Raw genomic sequence first — 25,272 nt, forward strand, 5'->3', positions numbered from 1 at the left:
AGGCTGAGGCAGGAGAATCGCTTGAACCCAGGAAGCGGAGGTAGCAGTAAGCCAAGATCACGCCACTGCGCTCCAGGCTGGGCAACAAGAGCTAGACTCCATCTCAAGGAAAAAAAAAAGAAACAAAAAACAAACACCACGTAACACATAGAACACAAATTTACAAATAAATATAAGCAAAATCTCTGGAATGTTAAGAAAGCAAGCAAATGGCAGATTGGAGCAGGGACAGATGCCTGTGGGTGGGTGGAGGCAGTGTGGGCGGGTGGGATGGATGCTTCAGAAGGGTCCGACCCTCCCCTCGAGGTGGTGTGGGATGCCCAGCCTCCTCTCCGTCATGGTCACGTGTCTGGCCCAGTGCACTTCTCCGAGAAACCAGGTTGGGCACTTGGTGGCTGGAGGCCAGCGTGCAAGGCCATCCCATCAGAACTGCAAGGCCTTTCAACTCAAACAGGAAACTCCCAAGCCGCACCCAAGCCTGGCCCCAGCCTGGTGGGGAGAATAGACCAGGGACGGTTCCCAGCACCCCAAGGCGGGCCGGGCATAGAGCAAACCCACTCGACCAACCCTTGAGATCAAGGAAGGTGAAGGGGATAGGGTGACCTACACCAGCCCCAGAAGACCCTGAGCCCTGGTACCACCAGCCTAACTAACCCTCGTCCCCAAATGAGTGCAGAGCCACAGGGCAGGAGCGGGTCGGGGGGTGGCAGGACAGCTGGGAAGATGAAGGGGGGCAGGGGATGTTGTCGGAGGTGGGGCTAGTACAGATCCTTCTTGTCTCCAACATCCCAAACTCCCTTCCGAGTAGCCAGAACTGAGACGGAAGCCTCGTTGCCCTCCTTAGCCTCACACACCAGTGACTACTCGCTCTGCAATGCCCGGGCAAAGCCACGTTCTCCTGGGTGTCTCCAGCTCAGTGCTGGAAAGGCCCTGAAATCAAGAGTTCTGGTAAAAATCACCAGGAGCTGATAAATATTCCCTGTGGGTGGTGTAGGGGAGGGGCCCAGAGGAAATCCAAGGAGCGGCCTGCCTGCCTCCTCCCCACAGTCAGTGACCCCCGAATAACCAATTTCGTTTTTGTTTTTTGTGAGACAGTTTCACTTTTGTTGGCCAGGCTGGAGTGCAATGGTGCAACTTTGGCTCACCTCAACCTCCACCTCCCAGGTTCACGCAATTCTCCTGCCTCAGCCTCCCAAGTAGCTGGGATTACAGGCATGCACCACCACACCCGGCTAATTTTTGTATTTTTTTTAGTAGAGACAGGGTTTCTCCATGTTGGTTAGGCTGGTCTTGAACTCCCGACCTCAGGTGACCCGCCCACCTCAGCCTCCCAAGGTGCTGGGATTACAGGTGTGAGCCACCACACCCGGCCCAGTTTCAGGTTTTTGTTTGTGCCTCAGTTTTTTTATATATATAAATGAATATATTTTTATTAAAAAAAAATTTCCAAGCAAAAGCACCTTTGGCTATAATTCATCGCATTGAAACAGCTAGGCGGCTGAGCACGCTGACTCACGCCTGTAATCCCAGCACTTTGGGAGGCCACAGTGGGGAGATCACGACGTCAGGAGTTCGAGACCAGCCTGGCCAAAATAGTGAAACCTATCTCTACTAAAAATACAAAAATTAGCCGGATGTGGTGGCACACACCTGTAGTCCCAGCTACTTGGGAGACTGAGGCAGGAGAATTGCTTGAACCCGGGAGGCAGAGGTTGCAGTGAGCCAAGAAGGTGCCATTGCACTCCAGCCTGGGTGACAGAACAAGACTCTGTCTCAAAAAAAAAAGAAAGAAAGGAAGAAAGAGGGAAAGAAAGAGAGAGAGAAAGAAGGAAGAAAAGAAAGAAAAAGAAAGAAAGAAAGAGAAAGAAAAAGAAAGAAAAAGAAAAGAAAAGAGAGAGAGAGGGAGAGAGAGAAAGAAAGAGAGAGAAAGAACGAGTTAGGCAAGATGTTTCAGGGCTTCCAAGTCTTTCCTACCCAAGTCATCAGCCCCTGCCAGATCAGCCTATTCATTCCTGCCTGTCTGTGAGGCGACTCTCCTCCTCAAGGAGCTCCGTTGAGTCTCGTTCAATGCCTGATCACCCCAGACCACATGGTGCTTTCCCACTTCTGTGTCTATTAACCACTTAACACTGGTCAGGGCCACCCAGTCGCATCTCTTCAACTGCATTGCAAATGACGATGGCTAGAACCACAGCTGCCTGCCCTCCCCCGGCGTCTCAGCACCCAGCACGGGTGAACGAGCTGAGAAGACCCTGTTGAGCAACAAGCCGTCTCCCTCCGATCACAAGGCCTGCTCCCAGGAACACCAGGCCACATGAAGGAGGAGGCCTCACAGTTGCAGGAAATAATTTGGCACAAGGATCAAGATAAAGTAGTTTGAGAAATAGTTGCTGATAATACTTCAGGGAAAAGCCTCATGGTGTTCAGGTGGTCACCTGAGCATATCTGAACTTCCTGGCCCTCCTGGTGGAGATGCGAGGGGGTGGCAGGGACGTATGTCTCAGTTCTTGCCCTATGTAGCCTAAATTCAGGAGGATGGATGCTATCGCAATAAGTTGTCCCATTTTACAAAATACTCATGAACTCACCTCACCAGATGGAGCCTCCTTCGGACTGGACCAAATCCCCCACAGAAATGGCCCTGTGAGGCAAGACTCAGGTGTCCCCGGCCTCCTGATGGCAGTGTTCTTCTCCACCAGGGACACGGGTCAAAGACGCCTTATAGGCAATTGGGGGACGGGAGGACCCTACCACCGCAGTCAGGGGCTTAGCTGGGGACCACGGGTGGAGCCTCGACAGACTCCTGGGTGCTGCTCACAGGCAGGTCCCACACGGGACAGAGGGGTCGGCTAGGGCCATCTGTGGGCCTCCCAACCCCACCAGGCTGTGAGCTGACAGCATTTCTCTGAGAAATCTGAATTTTTATAAGAATCTTTCTCCTGTGGTAAAACTCATATCTGTTCATTTTAGAAAATACAGATAAGTAAGAAAACAAAAATAAAAGCAGCTCCCCAGGCGGCGGTGTCCACCCCGTCGAAGCCCCTCCCCAGGCGGCGGTGTCCGCCCGGTCAGCATCCTATGTTGTTCTCCAGCTCTTGTTACTCATGGCTTTTTAGCGACTCTGGGGCCACGTCGAGCCCCGGCTTTGTGCGGGATGGATATGACACAGTCGGCCCGAGTCCAAACGCCACCGGTCACTTGCTCTGAGAGGCTGGATGAGTGACCTGCCTTGATGTCCTCATTCGTAAAATGGGTGACAGTTGCCAGGCCAGGGCGGCTGTGAGGCCCCGTGGGGGTGGCGTTTGGAGGATGCGGGCACACACACACCCTTCTGCAAGAACCCCGCAGACAGAGGCTGTGCGACCGCACCGAGGTCCAGGGAGGAAGCCCCTCCCTGCCTGCCCTTGACATCCCGGAGACCACAGCGGGACAGGCCGTGGGACAGGCCCGTGGACGCGTCTGCACAAGGCCTCTGGCCTCCCAGAAGAGGTCAGAGGGTGGCCCCTGCCAGTCACGCGCCCGTGGCGACCCCTCCCAATAGGGGTCCCAGCATCGACTCAGGCTCCACATCGCGCTCTCAGGGCATCCGGTTGGGAATTCTGGCCGCTCAAAATGAGACTTCAGTGAACAAATGTCTAGGTGCTACTGAAACCAAGCCTGAACATGGGCCCTTCCCAGGGGTGAGACCTCAGGGCCTGGCGCCCTCGGCCCCACAGCGGGGCCCGGCTCCGCCGCCCGCACCCACCCAGCCCCAGGGAGCGCGGCCCGCACGGAACGCCCGGGCTCAGAACCCTCCCGAGGGGACGCTGAGGACCACGAACCGAGGACGCGCCGCGGCTCCCTCCAAGGTCCGAGTTTTAAGTGAGACCCGCCAGCCGCACCCCAGAGTGTCCGCCCCGTCCCGGGGCAGCCGGGCCTGACGACGCCAGGATGCGGCGTGAGGAGGGTCCCGACGCCGGCGCCCGCCCCTCAGCCCCACACCCGGGAGCGCATCCCGTCTCCACTGCGGCCGGCACGCGGCGGGGGTCGGCGGGGGCGCCCAGGACACTTACCCGGGGCCGGCGGGGCGCGGAGGCTCAGGCGCACCCGCGGGGCAGCGCGCTCTGGCCAGGAGCTGTGGCGGCGGGTGCCGGCGCTCGCATCCCGGGGACCCGCGGCGGCTCCAGGGACTGCCCCACCCCGGCACGCGAGCTGCCCGCCCCGCCCCGCCCCGCAGCACCCAGGGCCGGGAGGCGGCAGAGGGCGCCCGCGGGTCCGGCTGTCTGGGGTCCGGCTGCCCCGGCTGCCCCGGCTGCCCTAGCGAACCCAAGACGCCATCCGGTTCCCCTGGGGTCCGCCCTGCGCCCTTGGCGTCCCAGTGATCCCCCGGAGTCTGCGTGCCCCGAGGTGGGGGTCACGCCCTGGGCCCCTCTAGGCCCTGCGTTCCCCCTGGGGTCTAGGTGCGACCAGGGCCCCCCCCGGTTCTCCCCGCGCCCCGGTCCCCTCCCCAGCGCTCGCCGCGGGCTCTGCTGAGCCGCTGGCCCTAGAGCCGGGTGGTGCAGACCCGAACAGGTAAAGTGAGGAGAGCGAGTCCCCCCTCGCCTGCCCCATGAGGTCGTTTCGAGAATGTAAAAGGAGTCACGGTTTTTGCGAATCATAGAGAATATTAAGATACTTTTGGATCCTGAGCTTCCCAGGAAGCGGACGCGCGCCAGGCACCGCAGGGTCGCCCGTGCGAAGTTCCTCGTCCTGGACTTTTCAGGGTCCCACGCGGCAGGTGCGCGGCCCTGGGCGCCCCTGCCCCGCCCACCCCGCGGGTCGGCACCTGGGACCACGCGGCCGAGAGCCGGGTCCTCCCTGCAGGTGCCCAGGGCTCACCCCGCGCCCTCTGAGCGCCCGCCGGTCCCTCCTACCTCGGGCTGCGCCTTCTCCTTCCCCTTCCCGGTGGTCCTTGGCCCCCTCTAGTCCTCCGTCCCGGCGCGCAGGCCCTGGCTGAATTCCCTGTACCCTCAGGGGATCCCTGGGGACACCCTCAGCCTGGCCTCGCACCCTGACGTCTCCACAGACTCTGGCCGGCTTCGCGCTCTCGCTGGGGCCGGCCATGGGGCCGTCCGCCCCTCCTTCCTTCCCGGCCGCTCGCTCGGTGGTGCCTGGAGTCCGCTCCTCAGCATCCGCGCTCCTCATCCCAGCCCGGCCAACCGCGCCCGCCCCATCCCGCACAGTCGGTTTTCAGCAGCGCGGCCGAGGCTGCCACTGGCGCGCCCCAGGCTCTCAGTGAAACCCCGTCTCCCTGACGCCCCCAACCCTCCCCGCGCCTCCTGCTGTTCTCCGAGTAAGGCGTGCGGGCCTTGGGGACTTTGCACTCTCTGTCTGCTGTCGGCTCAGGAGAAGTCTCTTTCCCAGACACAGCTCCCAAGGTTGGGCGGCCGCAGCTGAGAAGCCCACCCTGCCCTCAGGTGGCCACCGCCCGCCCCTCCCAGGCTGTAGCTACTGCAGGGCGGCCCGGAACTGTTGCGTTCTCCCGCTCTGTCCCCAGGGGTCACCAGGTCGGCTCTGCTCACCTCTGGTTCCTGTCTAATAGCGGGGGCTCAAAAATGTGGGCTGAGTAAATGGGCTTTTTTTGAGACAGAGTCTTGCTCTATCACCCAGGCCTGAGAGCAGTGGTACCATCGCAGCTTACTGCAACCTCTGCCTCCAGGGCTCAAGCGATTCTCGTGCCTCAGCCTCCCAAGTCGCTGGGATTACAGGTACACGCCACCATACTCTGCTAATTGTTTTTTCGGCTAATTTTTTTTTTTTTTTAAGTAGAGATGTGGTTTTGCCATCTCGGCCAGGCTGGTCTCGAACTCCTGACCTCAGGTGATCCACCCGCCTTGGCTTGCCAAAGTGTTGGGATTACAGACATGAGCCACTGTGCCACTGGGACAGCCAGGAGCCCTGGGTGCACACATTTATTTTTTGATATGGAACAATGTGCAACTATATTGCTGTATTTTAAAAAATCATTAGTTGTATCTTGATCCAATTTTTGTAAAGTGAATTATGCACAGGAAATGTGTAGTTGGATAACTGTGAGGTTACAGGTGAACTTTAATTTCTTTTTACTTTTTAAAAAGCCTACAATTTCTGTAAATTTTTGCAAGCAGCACATTGTACCTTTGTGATCTGTTAAAATAAGAACCTGTGGGTAGAATGTGATGGTGGTGAGCCACACTCCCCCCGCGTGGGAAGACAGCGCCCACATGTCTCAGGGCAAGCACGGGTTCCCTTCCACCTACCCTGTCCCACCAGAACCAACTGGAATGAGACACTTTGTTACTCTATTTCCTGAGTACAGAAGGAAACGGCTCCTCCTTCCCTCCCACTGCCCTCGACCGGCACAGGCTGTCCACGCCCTCCTGTCCCCTGTGCTTGTCCCCAGAGTCTCAGGTCACTGCAGGACCTGGGGTAGCCAGTGGGACTGTGCAGAAAGAGGATGACCCTGCTGTGGGAGGCACTGCCCCTAAAGTCTCAGGGTCCAGCAGGCAGAGCCCCACGTGGAGTCCTGGAGTCTCTGGGCACCCCACCCGCACAATGGGGGATCCCTGAGCAGCTTCCCGGTCAGATGGGCTGTCAGGTGTGCCTGCCTCCCCACTACGAAGGTCCAGATGCAGCTGACACCCCCACTCACAGAGTCTCCTTTCTGCCTCTGTGCTGGGGACCCTGTTCAGGAGGTCTCCTCCCTCCAGTCAGGACTTGCCATCCCCACTGTCATTGAGCCCTCTGGCTCCCACCCACACTCCCAGCAGCTGGAGCCACACCCCTTTCTCCTGGGCCACTGGTCCTCCTGGGACTCTGAACCAGAGGGACTAACACCTGGCAGGGATGGCAGCTGGAGCAGGACTGGAAGCCTCCAAGGAGCCACCCCCAGCTCTGGGTACACCCACAAAGGAGTCATGGGTGCACCGGGTCCCCAGAGCCATCTGAGCTGGACTCGGCCTCCAGTGGACGGCCACAAGGCAGGTGCCCATGGCTGGCTGCAGCACCAGGCCCCTCCCAAACACGCGCAAGTTGGCTTCCCAGAAGTGTGAGGGCAAAGCTGCTCTTCATGGGCCTCCAGGAGTGGTGACCACGACTGCCCCCTCCTGTCCTCTCCTGGCCACACCTTTGTCTCCCACAGGCAGACTAGGCCAGGACCCCAGGGCCCTGACCTCAGAGGCAGACAGGGGTATGTGGACCCCTCAGGCCGGGCCAGGACCCGGGGCAGGCGCCTGTGGCTCTCTGGCTGACGGCGGCTAGGTTTCCCGGGTTCCCCACGACAGCTGTGGCTCCCAGCGTTGATGCCTCACAGGGAGCCCCGTGGGCAGCCCTGGTCATGCTTGGGTTCCCTCTCCCACGCCACTTTCTCCTGGAGGACAGAGAAGGACCTGGGAAATTTTGTCTTTTGTTAAAAACCACCAGGTAGCTCCCTGCTGGGCACGGCCACGGTGGCACCCGTCAGAGCTCCTGCTTCCAGGGTGCATTCCATCATTCCAAGTTCACTGCGCTGGAGTCAGCTCTCTGCCTGCCGCAGGGTGGGGTGGGTGGAGGGTGAGGGGGGAAGGTGAAGGATGGGGGGAGGTGTAGGGTGATGGGGGGAGGTGTAGGGGGGAGGTGCAGGGTGAGAGGGAGGTGCAGGATGAGAGGGGGAAGTGGAGGTGAGGGGGGTAGGTGCCAGGTGAGGAGGAAGGTGAAGGATGGAGGGAGGTGCAGGATGAGGGAGGGAGGTAAAGGATGTGGGGAGGTGCAGGGTGGGGGGGAGGTGGAGGGTGAAGTGGGGAGGTACAGGATGGGGGGAAGTACAGGATTGTGGGGGGTGCAGGGTAGGGAGCGTGGGGAGGCACAGGCCAGGGGCCCCAGGTGAGGGTGGACGGCGTGCACCTGCACCTCCACGTCTGCACTGATGAGTGTGAGGACCCAGAGTAGAGGGAGGTAGCGGCCCCCAGAGATGGCTGTGCCCCCATGTCCTGCTGTCTTGGGTCTTGGGACCAGGGGTCAAGCGACACTGGCCTGGCCTCCCCGACCCAGCCTCACCATGCTGGGCCTGTGCCGGGCACCTGGTCAGCTGTCCACCTCCTCCACCCCCAAACCCAGGCTCTGAAGGGTCACAGGGCACAGCCTGCCTGACAAGGGAGAGCTGAAAGGGTGAAGGCCCTTCTCTCTGTGATCTCTCTGTAGCTATAAATGCCATGGCTGTGTCCGGCAGGTCCACCCAGTCAGCAGCTCCCAGGAGCTCTATGGTGCAGCCGCACTGCCCCCACGTGGCCCAGGCTGTGTGCAGCTGACTGGCCCTCCCTGCAGGCGCCTGAGGATGGGGTCTGTGCTGGCAGTGTGGCTGGCGGGGGGCACGGCACCCCCTCCACAGAGAACCCTCCACAACTCATGAGTTCACTGCCCTCCAGGGACCCCCAGTTTTGTATCAGTGACTCCTACCAGGGCAGCAGGGGAGTGCCCCCTCCACAATTCCACTCCAAGATGCTCCTCACCGCCTCCCCTTGACTCCTGGTGGCTGGGAGCTCCCGGGGAAATGTCCCTCCCAACAGCCACAGCCCACCAGCCCGACACAGGCTCTGCATCCAGGGGTTTCTCTGCCAGCAGGCCACCCTGACATGCATTTGTCCAGCATGCTACCCCTGCTGGTCCTCCCAGTGTGCGGTGCAGCGGCCCCACCGCCCTCCTCACCTTCTGCTGAAGAACTTGTGCTCCCGAATTCTCAGCAGCTTTTCTCCTGAGTCTTCATGGAGGCCCCTCTCCAAGGCAGCGTCCCAGAGTCTGCCTGCAGATCAGGAGCCCCCATGGCAGCCATGTGCAGAGTAGCTGAGGGTCCCTGCACCACACACCTGAGTGTACCTCACACCTGTGAATCTGCCACACACCTGAGCATACCACAAACCTGTGCGTCTGTCCCACACACGTGACGTGCTGAGAAACACACACTTTATCTCCATCAGAGGAACATCTCATTGCTGCGAAAAGGAAGGAAGGAAACTTCATCCACAGTCTGACCTTTTCTCTGTAAAAGTCTCCGTCTCACCTGCCTTTGCCTGCTTTCTAGGAATATGGAGCTAACCGCACACACACACCATTCCTTCCCTGGCAGCTGATACACAGGATGAGCACATCGGCCTCAGCATCAGCCATTGGCCCGCGTCATCCATGGAGGACAGACGCTGGTCGTGTGCCTGGAGGCAGGTGTCTCACATCAGCCGTTGGCCCGCGTCGTCCATGGAGGACAGACGCTGGTCGTGTGCCTGGAGGCAGGTGTCTCACATCAGCCGTTGGCCCGCGTCGTCCATGGAGGACAGACGCTGGTCGTGTGCCTGGAGGCAGGTGTCTCACATCAGCCGTTGGCCCGCGTCGTCCATGGAGGACAGACGCTGGTCGTGTGCCTGGAGGCAGGTGTCTCACATCAGCCGTTGGCCCGCGTCGTCCATGGAGGACAGACGCTGGTCGTGTGCCTGGAGGCAGGTGTCTCACCAGGGCTGGCAGCACATCGGAGTAGCAGAGGCTTCCCTGACCCAGGTAGGAATCCAGAGGCCAGAGAAGCTGCAGGTGTGGAGTGGGGGTTGTTCACTGCAAAGGGAGACAGCACGGGCAAGGGCCTGGAGATGTGGCTGGGAGGGCCGCAAGGTGGCCGCAGCAGCTGCCCTCACCCCAAGCACAGAGACCTCACAGGCCTGAGGCTGAAGAAGGAGTGAGGGCAGCTCCAGGGTGGGGTGGGTGCAGCTACTGGACACTGAGTCCAGGTGCCCGTGAGGCGAGGGAGAAGCTGCTGGGCGCCTGGCCGTGGGGGCCTGGGTGAGGAAGACCTCATGAAATTGGGAGCCTGGGGCCTGGACAAGGCAGCTGACCTCATGGAGTAGAGCTTGGGGTCATCTACTGCAGAGTCATGGGGGTGTCAAGGTCTAGCGAGGCACCCAGCGTGGATGGCTGGGGATCCTCAGAGACTGCCCTGGGATCCCCATGACTGAGGTCACAAGGTCAGTCCCAGCCCCACATACCTTGGGCCTGACCCTGCCACACCCTGGCCTCCTGTCCAGTTATGTTCTAATCCACTAACCACGGGCACCACAGATGGGAAACCCATGGTGCCAGGCCCCACCCATGGCCAGCACAGGCCAACAGATCCCCAGTTTCTTATCAGTGACACCCACCAGAACCCAAATCTGAAATCTGAATACCCCACCCACTTCTTCCACACAAGCTCTGGCTTCAGGTTCTAGGGGAGGCCACGTGCCAGCACGAGGGGTGGGGGTTGCAAGGGGATGCAGGGAGCGAGGCTGCAGGTGCTGCCGGGGGACACACACACCAGCCAGGACCGCAGGACAGACCACAGGGCCACAGGCAGCACAGACGGCTGTGGGCAAGGACCCCCCCGCAGCCTGGCCCATGGTGCGACCGGCAGAGTAGCCAACTAGGAGCAGATGAGGACAGCGCAGTGCAGGCCCCACACCAACCCGGGGGTCACATGGGGCCTGGGCACCTAAGAAGGGGCCAGCACAGATTGGCGGTGTAGCCAGAGGGAGCAGCCAGACCCCCAAGCCCACATCCCTCCTCCTCCCATCCCCAGGGAGCTGGAAGCGCCTGCTCCAGAGGGATCCGTATCCAGAGGCCCCAGGCCAAGTGCAGGTGGGCAGTTGGGGAGATCTCATCTGGAGCACAGATGCAGGCCAGCACCCCCCCCAACCCCTCCACACACACAGCACACACCTGCCCAGCGTTAAGAGACTGGGGGCTTTTTCCAGGAATCCACGCCCCCTGCCCCTCACCCCTCAACACACCAAGCAGGGATTTGAGCAGGTAGCAGATCCCAAGAGACCAAAACAGAGAAAAGAGGTGCAGAACTGTGTGGAATCAGCAGCGTCGAGGCCAGCGTTCTGAGAGCAGAGGCTGCAGCCCCGAAACCAGACGCATCACTGTGGAAGGGAAGCGTCCAGAGAATGAGGCTGGGGCTCAGGAGTGTCAACCCAGGGGGCCCGGCGCTGCACAGCGAGGCAGGGAGGGGGCCGGGCAGCACTGGCAGTGGACCGAGGTGAGCAGGGGGATGCACTGGGTGGCCACGTGCTGCAGGCCACGTGCGGAGACAGCATGGCTAAATCATTAATGATGGAAATGCGCAACCTGCTACACCAAATTGGATTTCTTTACCCAAACAGAGCAGTTTTATGAAATTTAGCCTCTTGAAGAGAGGGTGAGAGTCCCTCTGGCTTTTCACAGGCAGAGCTGTGCACGCTGGGCTGGACAATGTCCCAGAAGGTGTCCAGGACCCTGGGAGGTCCCAGACGAGCCAGCACATCTGACGCAGTGACTGTCTGTAGGACCAGGGCATGGGGCCTGGTTCTCGGACCTGTTTGATTTGAAAAGCTGAAGGCAGACCACAGATCTAACATTCCCTTTATTGCTTACGTCACATATACCAATGAATACAATAAACTCCTTTTTAAAAAAGTAAGGCACATGAAAAGCCTTTTGTGCAAGTTCCGTATTATTTTAAAATTCCTACTGGCTAATAAAAGCATTTCCACTATTGAACCAGAGACATCTAGAAAAGCACATGATAGATTTTTTTGCAAGCAGAATGCCTCAAACATCATTACATTTATCTCATGGCACAATGAGACAGTCAGCAAATCCAATGTCTGCATCATAATGATGCAACTACTGTTACAGTTGGAAAACATTAATCACCTTATCCACATATGTACAGCTGGGTCCCCACATGGTAAAATCTAAAGGAAGAACAGCATCTAACTGCATCTGGGTTCCATTCCCTCACAGGCAGGAACTTTGGCGTTTCGGCTCTTGCCATGTCGTGCTGCTCTTCACGAGAGGCCAGGGTCATACGATACTGAAGACCATGGACAGGTACTGTTCGTACGACACCTGAATCCAGCCATCCTGATCCGTGTCATAACGTCTGAATATATCCGTCAACCTCTGGGGAGAAAACAGGCATTTAAATCTCGATAGTAAACAGAAGGAGCAAGGTGCACTGGGACAAAGGCATTTAGGAACCCAATTTCAGAAAGGCACACGTCATCTCCTGATGGAGCCCAGCACAGGGAGGCACAGGTGGGGCTGGAGCTGTTCACACGGACAGTGGGAGTGGGAAGAACACAGGGCTGCAGGGCTGGCTCCACTACGTCCAGCCCTGGCTGAGCCCCTGACCGAGCCCCTGATCCCAGGCCCTGGTCTCCTGAGTCTCCTGGGGGCCTGGGCCCTTCCTTCGCCTCCCGTGGAGGCCCTCCACCCAGTGGCTCGCCTGCTGTGGGGCCACCTGGGCCATGTGGAGCTCAGGACACAGCGGGGGATCTTGTGACATCACGAGGGCTTCAGGCTCCTTCAGCCCCACCCACCCCTCCCTCACAGCCGAGGGTCCAGGCCAGGTCAGCGGCAGAGACAGGGTGACCGCCTACACCCTCCTAACAGGGATGGTTAAGTAAGTGCCACTTCTAGATGATGGACTTGGGGCAGCCGTAAAATATCATGAAGATTCAGGCCAGCATGGTAACTCCCAGCACTCTGGGAGGCCAAGGCGTGAGGATCGCTTGAGCCTGGGGGTTGAGGCTGCAGTGAGCCGTGTTCACATCACCACACTCAGGCCTGGGTGATAGACAGCAAGGGTCTCTCAAAAAAAAAAAAAAAAAAAAAAAAAGAAGAAGAAAGAAGAAGAAAGAAAAAGAAGAAAGAAGAATGAAGAAGAAGAAGAAGAAAGAAGAAGAAGAAGAAAGAAGAAGAAGAAGAAAATGTGACAAGGGAAGAAGAAACTCGCATATCAGAACGTGGACAGGGTGTGGTGACTCTCGCCTATGATCCCAGCTACTCAGGAGGCCAAGGCGGAAGGATCGCTTGAGACTTGGGGTCGAGGCTGCAGTGGGCTGTGTTTACACCACCACATTCCAGCTGGAGTGACAGAGCGAGACTCCATCTCAAAGGAAAAAAAAAAAAACAACCCTGCAGGAACGCCACAGGCTCCTGGACTTGGCAGCAGCTACGGCCTCACCAAACTCCACAAACACCTGCAATGGATAATGCTGGCTTAAAGAATAATGGGTAATTTTTCTTTCTTTCTATTTTGAATACATTGTGTTTTTCTAGGGTTTCTAAAAGTGTTCATATTATTTGTTAAAAAATAATTTTCGAAAAGCCTTTATCCTTTTGGAAAAAGCAGACGAATCAAAACGTTTTTGAGGGAATTTTAACTTGTGGTCTGCAGCTTTCTTTTCTTTCCCATTCCCCATCTGTCTGGTGTTTAGGGTCACTCTCCAAGGGTGGGGACAGCATGGGAACTGGCTGTCAGGTCCTCCCCACGCAGTCTGGAGCCAGGCCTTGGGGAGGCAGCACCCCCCAGGAGGAGCTACGCTTGCTGCGGATGTGCCTTGGAAGGCGCTGGAGAGGTCACTGTGAGGCCGCCAGTGTTACTCCAGCTACCGAAAGCTCAGACAAGATCAACGTTAACTTATAGAACATAGTCTCAAATGAAGATCTGAATCCTACAGCAATTCAGTCACGGTACATAATGAGATTTTACACTGCATCTTTTCCTTTTTTTTTTTTTTTTGAGACAGTGTCTGGCTCTGTCACCCAGGCTGGTGTGCAGTGGTGTGATCTTGGCTCACTGCAACCTTCACCTCTTAGGGTCAAGTGATTCTCCTGCCTCAGCCTCCTGAGTAGCTGGGACTATAGGCATGTGACACCAGGCCCGGCCTACACTTTTCTGAAAGTGTTCAGAGAACATTGTGAAAATGTCATCCAACCTGGCAGGAACCCCAAGAGGCAAGGGCAGGAAAGGCTCCCCCACTATAGAGTTTTGAGGCTTCCATGTTCACAGACCTTGTTCTCCAACAAATCCCTAAAGAGCAGGGACTGATGGATCCATAAATCAGAGGAAACTCACTTTTACAGATCTAGCATTTTAATTGTTACATAGAATAAACAATTTGGGAACGTTTTCCAAATTTCCCCATTATTTCTAAAAACCCCATGCTGTTCCTATCTCTCACGGAATTGCGAGGCCACCAAGGCAGGACCTTGAGGAATCTGGGTAGAGACCGGGATCTCCACCTGCACACAGCAGCAGGGGTCTGTGTGGAGCTCCCAGGTGGGTCCCCTGAGCCCTGCTCTCCATCTCCGTGGCTCTCAAAGACAGCCCAGCAGGAGAGACATCACCAAAGAGCTTGCCTTGCAGGTCAGGCTGCATTACAAGCTCCTGCAGATACTAATGTGCACAGGAAGAGCTCGGAGACCCCACCGAGGGCAGCCCGACTGCCCACAGGCTCCACAGCTGACCTCACACACAAAGACGGCAGGACACAGTGATGACCACAACAGAAAACGTGCCCATTTTCTCAAAATAAAAGTTTTTGCAAAAAATACACCATCGTTGGCCAGGCACAGGGGCTCATGCCTGTAATCCTAGCACTTTGGGAGGCTAAGGCAGGCGGATTACTTGAGGTCAGGAGTTTGAGATCAGCCTGGCCAACATGGCGAAACCCCATCTCTACTAAAAATACAAAAATTAGCTGGGTGTCACCTGTAATCCCAGCTACAGGGGAGGCTGAGGCAGGAGAATCGCTTGAACCCGGGAGGCAGAGGTGAGAGTGAGCTGGGATCGTGCCACTGCACTCTAGCCTGGGTGACAGAGCGAGACTCGGTCTCAAAAAAAAAAAAAAAAAAAAAAAAATCAAAACACCAGAACATACGTGTAACTAACCCACCGGATACTGCAAAAATAGCGTCTTCCAGATGGGCTGCTCTATGCCATTTCCAAGGGGAGGAAAACATGTTTGTCTACACTTCCACTAACCAGCTACTTCTCCAAAGATGAGACTCACTCTTATGAGCTCCAAAAACTAATTCTACAGACGTCTGACTCCTTGGATTGAAGGTCAGGTGCATCATGCTGGCATGCAAACCCCTCCCACCACCACAACAAGCCCAGGCGAAGCCACTCCGTCACCTGCAGGACGATGCAGCCCTGGATGAAGTCGTCGAAGGCGATCTGCCCCCGTCCCTGCCTGTCGAACTTTCGAATGAGGATGTCGTGGAACTGGTCAGAGAGCCGGTAGCCTTGAAGAGTGAAAGTCGGAGTCAGAGAGGGCTGGGAGAGACAGGAGGTATGTGCCAACGCCCACCCCTCCCTCCCAAGGCCCACAGCCTCTAACACACACAATGCAAGGCTGGGTGCGAACGGAAGTGCAAATTCACTCAAAGGCACTCAGAACTGAGACGCTTCCCGAATATGTCGTTCTGTAATGAGCTCACATCTGCAGTGCATGGAGCGACCCCTGGAGACCATGACCCTGGAAGGAGGAGTGGGTGGGACGTTGCCATTAGTCACTCTCGTGAATTAACTACTCACCCCAGGGAAGCACTCACCAACCACCACCCCATAGAGCGGCCACACTCAGTTTCGTGAACCCAGTGGAGTTACTTTCAAAGTCCTTATTGATTTTATTATGTTTATTAACCTAGATAAGAAAATTCTGAATGATTCGCTGCCCTGGGTTGCTTGTCACCAGACAATGCTTTGAAAACTAAAATTTCACAGAAGGTTTCCAGTTATACAAAGTGTCAATGTCAAGAAATGGGAGTGTCTGGGGGATGTGCCCCACCTGCCATGAGGGACTGATGGGCACAGTGGCAGGGTGACCTCGGAAAGGTCCAAGTCACTGCAGGGCCACCAAGGGCTAGGATTTCGTTTCCAGTTCACCGAGCCTGTCCTGAAAAAGGCCTCCCACAGGGAGAGGGCTCTGAAGATGTGTGGAGGCAGCAGGGGTGTTCGGGCACTTTGGAGAGCATGCCCCGCCTGCCTCCTTCCCTTCCCTCCCTCGAAATCCCACTGCCTTCGTGACTGCGGCACCCTTACTGACTCAGGAGGCAAGATCCAGGTGCCGATCTGTTTTTACTGGTTTTCAGTCCTGCTGGAATCTCTGCAGGGATGTGTGCACCTACTGTCTGAATCTCACAGTTAATCACCTGCACAAACAGCCACTTCACAGATAAAGAGTCAAGCACACACACATGAACACAGTGCCTTCCAGAGTGATCAGGGCATTCTGCCATTTAAGTTCAGGGGTCCCTAAACGTGCAACAGCGGAGTTGCTTTGGACCCTCTTTCCCTGCAAGCTGAGAAGACAGGACCTCCCGTTACATTCAGAAAGAGATGGCAGAGTTGTGAACAGCTGCCACTTCTTCTGGTCCCTACTATTCCCACCTCCTCACTCCCTGCCCCTGTACCGGGGCTGAGCCCGGCCTGCTGAGAACAGAGCCTGGGACACGGCCACAGGGACACTCCTGTCTGGGAATGCACAGGGGACAGAGGCCATCACTGGTGTACATGGGTGACAGAGGCCATCACTGGGGTTCAAGGGGGACAGAGGCCATCACTGGGGTGCACAGGGGACAGAGGTCATTACTGGTCTCCTGCCAAGGCTGGGGAAGGACAGCAGAGATGCTGACAAAGGGAAAAGGAATTCCAGTCTGCACAGACATCAGGAGCAACCCTGCTGCCTCTGGAATTAACTTCCAGCGTCCTTGGTCATCAGTAACAGTGAAGGGAAAACTAAGGCAAAGTCAGACTAGTAAAATGAGAAAGGAACAAACGAACTACAAGAAGAATGTTTATTTGAGAAGCCAAAACCCAACCGCAACTGCTTCTGAGTTTCTGTTAATGAAAGTCGGCCCATGTGAGACGACCAGCACTCTTGGGCCCGCCCCTGACACACCCGTTTCCAAGGTCGTTCTCCTCTTTCGGACTCTCTGAAATGTTGTGAATGAGCCAAGCAGAGCCGTGACCTCCTTGGAAATCTCATCCATTCCACCTCCAAGGAAAAACAAGCTGCCCCCACTCAACAGGATGAGGCTCCCTGGGGCTCTCCCCAGCTCGGGGGGGCCTGGTACAGTGGCAAAGGGCCATGGCGGAGGAACTGTTCTCCGCCCAACTGCCTTTCTCAGACACCCACTGCCCACCAGAGGGGAGAATCTCACTGGCTGTTTACGGCAACCGAACGGCACGTGCTGAGTCAGCCGGCCCGGTGCCGGGTGATGGGTGCCCGAATGTGAGGACGCCTTCCTCACCTTCTCACTTCTGGTCTCTGAGCGTGGCACACAGTTGATGTTAACAACAAAGGCTTAAAAAAACGAATGGGTGGATTATAAAATCCACCACATGGCCCCATCAGAGACACCTGGGGAGAAATCTTGCAGGCTCCACCACCCTGGTGATTCCCTCGTGCCGGCCACTGAGCTCAAGTGCAGCCTCCCTGCTTCATCTGAGAGCAGAACACTTGTTCGTAAGGGCCAAGACAAAAGAAGAATTTTTGCTTCTGGGGCCAGCTTCCTAACAATTATTATAGGAAATCTTTTGAAATAATCAAAATACAAAAAGGATGACAATGTCCCTTTCCACGGAAGATGTGGGAGATGGCCCCGGACATCAAGAACCAAACGCAGAAGGAAACTTGCTAGGGTAAGCAGAGAAAACGCTGCGATGGGATACTGCACCCCAGGAAAAGCCTGGAGGTCAGGAAGGGTTCTGCCACTGCGCAACACAAGGAGGCCTGCCCGCTCCGGGGCACGAGGAAGGTTGTGTGACCAGCCGTGCCTCCCACCACAGCTAAGCACAGTTTTCTGGGAAGTCCTTAGCCAGACCAGGACGAAGAGGGCCTCAGAGAGCAGGGAGCACCGTCCGTAGCAACTTCCACTGCGCATTCTGAGGACCGGTGCTCACTGGCACGAGGCAAAGGGAGCTCCGGGGCCTGACAAGGTTAGGAAAAGATGTCTGTGGCACCAGAGGTTGCTTGTCTGAAAATAACTCCAGGCTGGTCCTGAAGTCCATGGGGCCCTGGCCGCACTTGGCAGCACTGGCTTCCCTGGCCCCAGGACTGCGCTCTGTGGAGGGTGGCATTCTTCCCTCCCAGCCCTTCTGTACCTGCCCCAGGGAAGAGGAGCCGGCCAGGGTTCCCTCCACTTCCCCCACCCAAGGACATAGCAAGGTCAGCTGCATTCCAAGTGCCGATTCAGAGCCATCCAGCCCAACCTGGCTCGCAGCTGGTCAGCTCAGAACTGCTTCTTGAGACCCAGTGTCCATAGCCAGCTCTGTGGACAAGCTTGTAAGGTGAGAAAGAAAAGAGAAAGAAAGGCAGCCATGAAGTGCATGCTGGGAGGAAACACGAGGCGAGGCGGCCTGCTTAGGTGAGTGAGACTCCAGCTATCTCAGAGGCACTCAAGTAGAGTCGAATTTTCCTCACTGTTTCTAAGGAGCCTTTTAAGTAAATCACGGAAGCGGCTTCATACCAGGGGCCAGATGAAATCTGCCTGGATTAGAATCTCGGTGCAGCCACCAAGAGCCTCAGGCTGGCCCCAAACATGTCCGTTGTTCCTCTGTAAATAAAACCCCTGCTTCCTCTCAGACCTGAGACTAACACAGGAAGCCCCGTGGACAGGCCCTATGGATGCACTCTGGACGGGCTCTGTCAACACTCCTAGACGCACGGCACACTGTCACATGTGCGTGCACACGCGTTGAGCACACATGCACACAGTACGCACCTGCGGAACACACTTGAGAATGATCACGTGCTCCGCCTCTCTGATGCTGTTCTGAGGTGCACGGCACACGTGTGCGCATACACGCCGCGACGCCGAGCACACTTGAGAATGGGCACGCATTCTGCCTAACGCCCCTTCTGAGGCGCACGGTTTGGACCTGGTGACTGACAGCTGTTTCTTAGGTTGACTGTCACCTTTTCAACACGTTTTGATCTATCATGAAATATAAGCTGCCCTGCCCCACAGTATTTTCACGGATCACTTTTAAATGATTTCAAAAGCCACATTCTCAGTTTTGCTCGTAACATCATTCCACTTCACAAAAGATGAACGGCTTGCATAGCCCTTATCTCATTTTGGATATAAAACTGCATAAACGTATCCGTGCCAAGGATCGCCTTCCGACATGAGCAATATCAAATATGAACCTGCATGATGTCAACAAAAACTTTACACAGCCTGGTTAGACAATCAGTGAAGTTCAACAGGATTTAAAAAACTTCAACGGCTGCTAGGTTCCAAAATGAAACGCGCTACACAAGCCAGGATATGAGTGAGTTACCGAAACCTGAAAGGGCCTGCTTCAGCTCATTCTTGTCGATCATCCCGGAGTTGTCCCGGTCGTATGTGCGGAAGACGTTCTGCCAGTCCGTGATGTACTTCCACACACCCGTGAACTCGCTGAAGTTCACGCCGGCCTTGTTCTCACGGTCAAACATGGCTGAGACAGAGAGGAACAGTCAAGCAACAGAAGATCAGTCGCAGCAAACTCACTCGAGGCTTCCCACCAGACCTCAGCCCTCAGAGCCTGGCGGGGCCCCACTGCTGATCACGAACCAGGGGCTGGGCAATGCATGTCTGTCTGTGAATAGGGGCGAAATCCCTAAAAGTCTTGTCACGTTCGCCCTGGGTGGGAGTGTGAGGGACTGTCCCCCAGCCCTGGCCCCCTAAGTCCCATGAGAAGGTGTGCTTGCAGCTGTGAGGCAGGCCGTGCAATGGGATATGCGAGGAAATCCGGCCGCAGCCAGGACGGAAAGAAGAGCTGAGCTTCACACTCAGCTTTCGAGGTGCACGGAGGGTGAGTGGCCCCAGCTCCTCTGGCTCCTGGGTCTCGGCCTAGAACACGAATCTAATTCCCAGAGCTGACCCTCCAACCCTCCAGGACCCACGGCACTGGTGGAGGCTCGGAACAGCCCTGTCAGGAAAATCTGCTTTAATTAGAAACAGACCCTCGCCTACGTCCTATTTGCTTTCAGTCTAACTCCAGGTCCAAATACAAAAGAATCTACAACTACCTTTACATGTAGTCGCAATATGGTTAAAAACCATAGAAAAATTCAATCTGAATTACTGCTGCAGAGAAAACGATAAATCACGTGGTCTCTTTTCAAGAACAGAGGTTAATATAGGACTGCAATACGACTACTCCTGGTTTGATTGGAAATATGTCACAACTGAATGAAAATCCACAGGATAAAAAATCCTGTGAGAAACAGCATCAATGCCTCCTCCCGACAGTCCACAACCCCGTGTGCAACCAGGGGCTGTTTTTCACAAGACCGCTCCACGACGTGCAAGGTGTGTGTGGACGATGCTGGTGCGTGCAGGACCCACTGTGCACCAGACACCAGCAGGGAAGGGTACTGGGTGAGCTGCACACCAGGGTGAGGGTTCCGCAGAGGAGTGGCTCCCAGGCCCTTCCTCTCTGAGGGGGAGGTAGCTCCCCACCTATCAACACCTTTTCTAGCACTAAAGGCTGCCACTACTATGCTTCCAAGTTTTCTCTCCTTCCATCAGTTTGACGTGGCGACATTTGCATGACCAGCAGGGCACAACCATCTGGAAAAGCCCCCCAGCTACACCAGCACTAGGACTCAGACACCTTACCACACATGGGCTTCGCAAGGAATTCAGGGAATCCTCACAAGACTAAACCGCATGCATGGATGGGAGATGAAGGAACGAGCCCCAGGCTGCTCTGGGAAACCTTGAGACACATTGGCGTGGTCCCTGTGAGGCAGAACTGAACCTGGGATTCCATATTAAAGAGGCGTGAAGGGGGCCGCACCTCCCAGCAAAGGAACCTTCCAGAAATCAAGTGGGGCAGGGATGGAAACATGACTCTCCTGAACACCTGCCTGCCCCTGGAGCTGCAGCTCCCACCCCAGCTACCGTCTGGGCACGGGGGTGCACACCTGTAATCCCCACTCTTTGGGAGGCTGAGGCAGGACGATTGCTTGAGCCCAGGAATTCCAGACTAGGCCTGGGCAACACAGGGAGACCCTGTCTCTTAAAAGAAACAAGCAAAAACCCGGCTACCTGTACAGCTGGGGAGACCCTGGACCCAAAGAAATGATGCAGACCCTCACATTAAGGCTACACATGAACCCACAAAACAAACAAAAATTACAGAAACATCAAGGAAGTTGGTTAGTCTGTGCGGGCTTGAGCAGGAAAAACAATCGGCTGTAGACCACCCTCCCAAGGACTTCAAACACACTGTCAAGTAACTCCACGTCACAAATATCTAGCACTTTTCAATAAAAACATGTTCTTAAAACTGAAGACTATCATATGAAATATTTGAATAAAGGATGGAATCACAAAAATAAATAAGCAATGTCTATCAAAAACACCCAAATGTCAAAGTAACTAATAATTTAGAAATTTTAAATATATGTCATCTTTAGAATTAGAAACTGAAAGGACAGGTTAAACAGTACATTAACAATAATCAGAATAGAGAAAAAAGCAAACATACACGGAGAGACATGAAAAGGTAGAGACGGGGGGAGAGGGATGAAAGGGCCCACGATCATCTAAGTGGAATTCCAGAAAGGAGGAAAGTGATACGGACCCACAGACAAAGGAAACACAAGCGGGTACCCAAGCAGGTCCGTCTGCCGATACTTACATATGATCGACCTGACAGTCACTGGATTAAAGGGAGTCCATGTGCCTGAAAACAAACAACAAGAGTTAAAGTAAAAGGAAGATCTTTCTGGGACACTGAGTTCCTGATCTACAGCTGGAGGCCCGGGAAAGGCAGTAGGGGCTCTAGGGTAGTGGTTTTCTAGACACTCCAGGTGATGTGTCAGCTGCCATGACTCCTGGGAGGAGCCAAAGCACTGCCTGGTGGGGTCACACCCTGCTGAGTGTGGGAGTCCTCCGTGGCCTGCCAGACCTCCATGGCCGTCCACAGTCATCATGGCTGGACGCGCACTCTTATTTAACAGATAACCGAGAAATGGTTCTGTATCATTTTACACACGGAATTTTTCAAGGATGCAGCCACCAGCCAAGTTAAGAAGTTCGCACTTTTGTTAGAGAACTTCACAAATTCCCATTTCAGAAAATCCATCGTCAAGGCCACCACTGCCGGCAGACACCTGAGCACAGCTCAGTCGCTGTGGCATTCACACTAATTCTACCGAAAGGTGCAAGTACCAGACCCCTCCTTCCATTCTCCCTCAGCAATCACCCCAAAGCACGGTGAAGACATCCATCACCACACTGCAAACATTCCTGACAAATTACGGTCTGGGCTTTATACGATTTTCCTTGAAACTCAACAGGAAGGCTGTGCTATCCTTGGATTCATTGTAGAATCTGATACTCTTGAGCACTCACAACCATTTGCCAACTATGAGGGTGAAGATTCACTGATGACCTTCACACACAAGAGCCTATTTTCAGAGTGATCTGTACTTTCAATAACTTCCATACTCACTAAAAATGAACTAAAAACATATTGTTAATGTCAGGAAAGACCAGTGGCTCTCCTCATACCCCATCTGTATTAGACACACATTTTTTTTTTCTATACACAAAATTGCCACAGTCCTGGGCAGCACACAGAGACAGCCCCCGATCTCAGAGAACAGTGTCAGGCTCCTGGTGGAGCACAGGCGGTGGGGCCTGCTGGCACGGTCCCTTAGGCCTTTACGAGTCATCACTCTGGGCTCATGGGGCTCCTCCTAGTGCCATGCCCGCTCTCACCTGAAGTGCGTCCCCTCCTAAGACACACATACCCTCCCTCCAGCTCCTTCCTTTCCTTCCTCAGGGAGCCTTCCATGGGGGTACCATGTTCTCCCAGCCCAGAAGTTAAATCCATTTACTCTGCCTGAGCACCTCCCAACTTCCCCTTGGAAGATCCCACCCTCCAGCAGTTATGCAGGGAAGCTGTGCTCTTCCCGCAAAGGCAGGTGCACCTGAACCCTGAACCCGTGGCACACACACAGCAACACTCCACGAGCGTCTGTTAAGCTGAATAGAGTGATAATCTGCAGGAATACGTTTCTGTAGGCTTTACAGGTAGCTGGAGGGAGAGCAGGCAGGTATATATATAGAGAGGTATTCGGAAAGGTCAGAATTACTGGAAACTAGTATTACAAAAAACAAAGATAAACTACAGAGAATCCACAAGGCAAAGAAAGAGGAAAACTCTAAACACCAAGGAGCATCCCTGCCTCACCCAAATCCATCTGGTCTTCCCCCATTCTTCACCGCTGTGTACAGGAACCTAGTGTCTGCACACAAGGGGACCTGCTCTGACCCAGCGCTGACAAGAAGCCCCAGGAGCCAAAGCCCCTGGAAGCCTCCTGGGCAATCAATCCTCTGTCTTCGTGCCATAAGCTTCTTCTCCTCTGTCTTCTGAGTCCAGGGCCCTGGACTGTGTGGACCTGGATGAGACCTAAGTCCTCAAGTGAAGGCTGCACTGTGAGGTGTCCTGATCATAAGTAGAAGCTTCTCTGGGCCATCTCAGCAAATAACACGGCCAAACAAGTTTTCAATCAAAGCAACACAGATTAAAACAAGCAAGATGTTAACCCTGCAGCGCAGGCATGGGGAAGCTCAGGTGCCGTCTGGATGGGCACATGGAGAGTGCAGAGATGGTGCATTCCTGAGAGCTGGGGTCCAGGAGGAACCAGACAGCTGTACTGGGGTCTTCTGGAGTATTCTAAGGACTGCCCAGGGGAGCAGAGGTTGCCCTGGGATGAATCAAGGATCAGAGAGAGGCAGCCGCTCCACTAGAAAGGGCTGCTGAGGGATGGACACTCCTGCTGTCTCCACTCGCCTTCCTTGCCAACCACAGCAGGGTCTGGCTTCTCCATAGAAACCAAGAGAGAACCACCACAAGGCCTAACTGCCCGTAACAAGCTGAAGCATCGTGGCGCACAGACATTTCATGCCTCAGTTACATTAGGTGCTAGACATACCTGGGCATCTGCCTGAAAACCTAAGTAGATGCTGTGCTTGGCCCAAGGCGATGGAGTCATCTGTCACCAAATCCCAACCCTTCCCCTGAAGCCCTGCCAAGGTGAGTTTCTGGTGAAAGCAAGCATGAAAGACTGCATGGGGGTCCCTGAGACCACCCTCCAACTTGAAAGGGTACAGACGAAACCAGCCAGGGGAAAGGGCTGCTGGGGAAGCCAGGTGCTTCCAGAGCCCCTCCCAGCGGAGTCACACAGGGTGCACTGGATTCCTCCAGCAAGGAGCTGGGACGGCTAGTGCCGTGTGCGGACCAGGGAGGCTCTCCTGAACCTGGGGGTCAGTCAGGGAAGTTCCAGCCAACCACAGGGAAAGCAGGTGTTTGCCATCCATCACCTTGTTGGTCAACTACCCAGGCAAAGAAGTGCAACATGGCTCAAGTGTCTCTCATCAGCCAGAACACTGCAAGAGCTCAGTTCCCAGGAGCCAGCCAAGGGCCCTTCCTGGGAACGTGCAGGGTCTGAGCAATCCAGGCCTGTTGAGTTAACCCCTTCCCACATAAGCAGATCAAATCTGCTCCATCACCAAGGGCAACAAATACCATCACCCACATCCCTGGGCCCATGTGAGGGAAGGACAGTGATGGGACTAGACATGTGCTTCACAGGGCACTGTCCTGCTTCTGAGGTCTGATTTGTCTCAGTTCTTTTTAATATGGGATCTCCAAGAGAGCCTCAACTGTATTTGATTAAAAAAAAAAAATACCGGCTGGACACGGTGGCGCACGCCTGTAATCGCAGCACTTTGGGAGGCTAAGGCGGGCAGATCATGAGGTCAGGAGTTCGAGACTAGCTTGACCAACATGGTGAAACCCCATCTCTACCAAAAATACAAAAATTAGCTGGGCATGGTGGCGCGCACCTGTAATTCTCAGCTACTCAGGAGGCTGAGGCAGGAGAATCGCCTGAACCTGGGAGGTGGAGGTTGCAGTGAGCCAAGATCGCGCCATTGCACTCCAGCCTGGGTAACAGAGTAAGACTCCATCTTAAAGAAAGAAAAACCTTCAAAAGAATGTAAGAATTATTTCTCAAAGTACAGCTTTAAAAATGCCCCTTAAAAATACATCAATGTTATATTAAGCCAAACCCACTTCAGAAGCAAGAGACTTGAAAAAAGTTAATTTATTGTAATTCCAAGATGTTTTGGGAACAAGAAACAAGCACAGAACATGGGCTAGGAGGACAGTGGATGAAACCGATGGGCTGATCACGGTTCCAGGATGGTCTCGCCATGGAGGTGACAGGGTGAATGCTGCAGTGCAGGACTGGGGGTGCCACAGGAACAGGTGCTCCAGGTAGGGCGTCGTCCTGGAAGGATGAGTCCTGAGAACAGCTGGGTGGGAGCAGGGTCCGCCGGCTGCACTGGGGTGGGGAGGGTGCCATGAGGGCCTGAGAGCAGCGAGGCCAGGGAGGAACCCTAATCCCTCATCTGCACGAGACGTGGGGCCTGCCG

At 55.2% G+C, this 25,272-nt stretch overlaps 2 protein-coding genes across 3 annotated transcripts in view; both read right to left on the reverse strand.

Annotated features, from left to right (window-relative positions):
* AHRR (aryl-hydrocarbon receptor repressor) overlaps positions 1-4,176 on the reverse strand; it is a 101,535-nt gene extending 97,359 nt beyond the window's left edge. The window contains exon 1 of the mRNA XM_030927076.1: positions 4,053-4,176. The gene's annotated coding sequence lies outside the window, so the exon portion shown is untranslated. The remainder of the gene's footprint in view (positions 1-4,052) is intronic.
* Positions 4,177-11,374: 7,198 nt separating this feature from the next.
* PDCD6 (programmed cell death 6) overlaps positions 11,375-25,272 on the reverse strand; it is a 40,354-nt gene continuing 26,456 nt past the window's right edge. Inside the window, exons 3-6 of one of the 2 annotated variants that reach the window (XM_030927079.1) lie at positions 21,464-21,508; positions 19,118-19,270; positions 14,957-15,066; positions 11,375-11,934 (exon numbers count right to left, since the gene is read on the reverse strand). In XM_030927079.1, the coding sequence (XP_030782939.1) occupies positions 11,836-11,934; positions 14,957-15,066; positions 19,118-19,270; positions 21,464-21,508 (407 nt within the window). In that variant the 3' untranslated portion in view covers positions 11,375-11,835. Of the gene's footprint in view, positions 11,935-14,956; positions 15,067-19,111; positions 19,271-21,463; positions 21,509-25,272 lie in introns of both variants that reach the window. The other variant, XM_030927078.1, reaches the window with a different exon arrangement.

Source organism: Rhinopithecus roxellana, chromosome 3, assembly GCF_007565055.1.
Source record: "Rhinopithecus roxellana isolate Shanxi Qingling chromosome 3, ASM756505v1, whole genome shotgun sequence".
Classification (NCBI taxonomy): Eukaryota; Metazoa; Chordata; class Mammalia; order Primates; family Cercopithecidae; genus Rhinopithecus; species Rhinopithecus roxellana.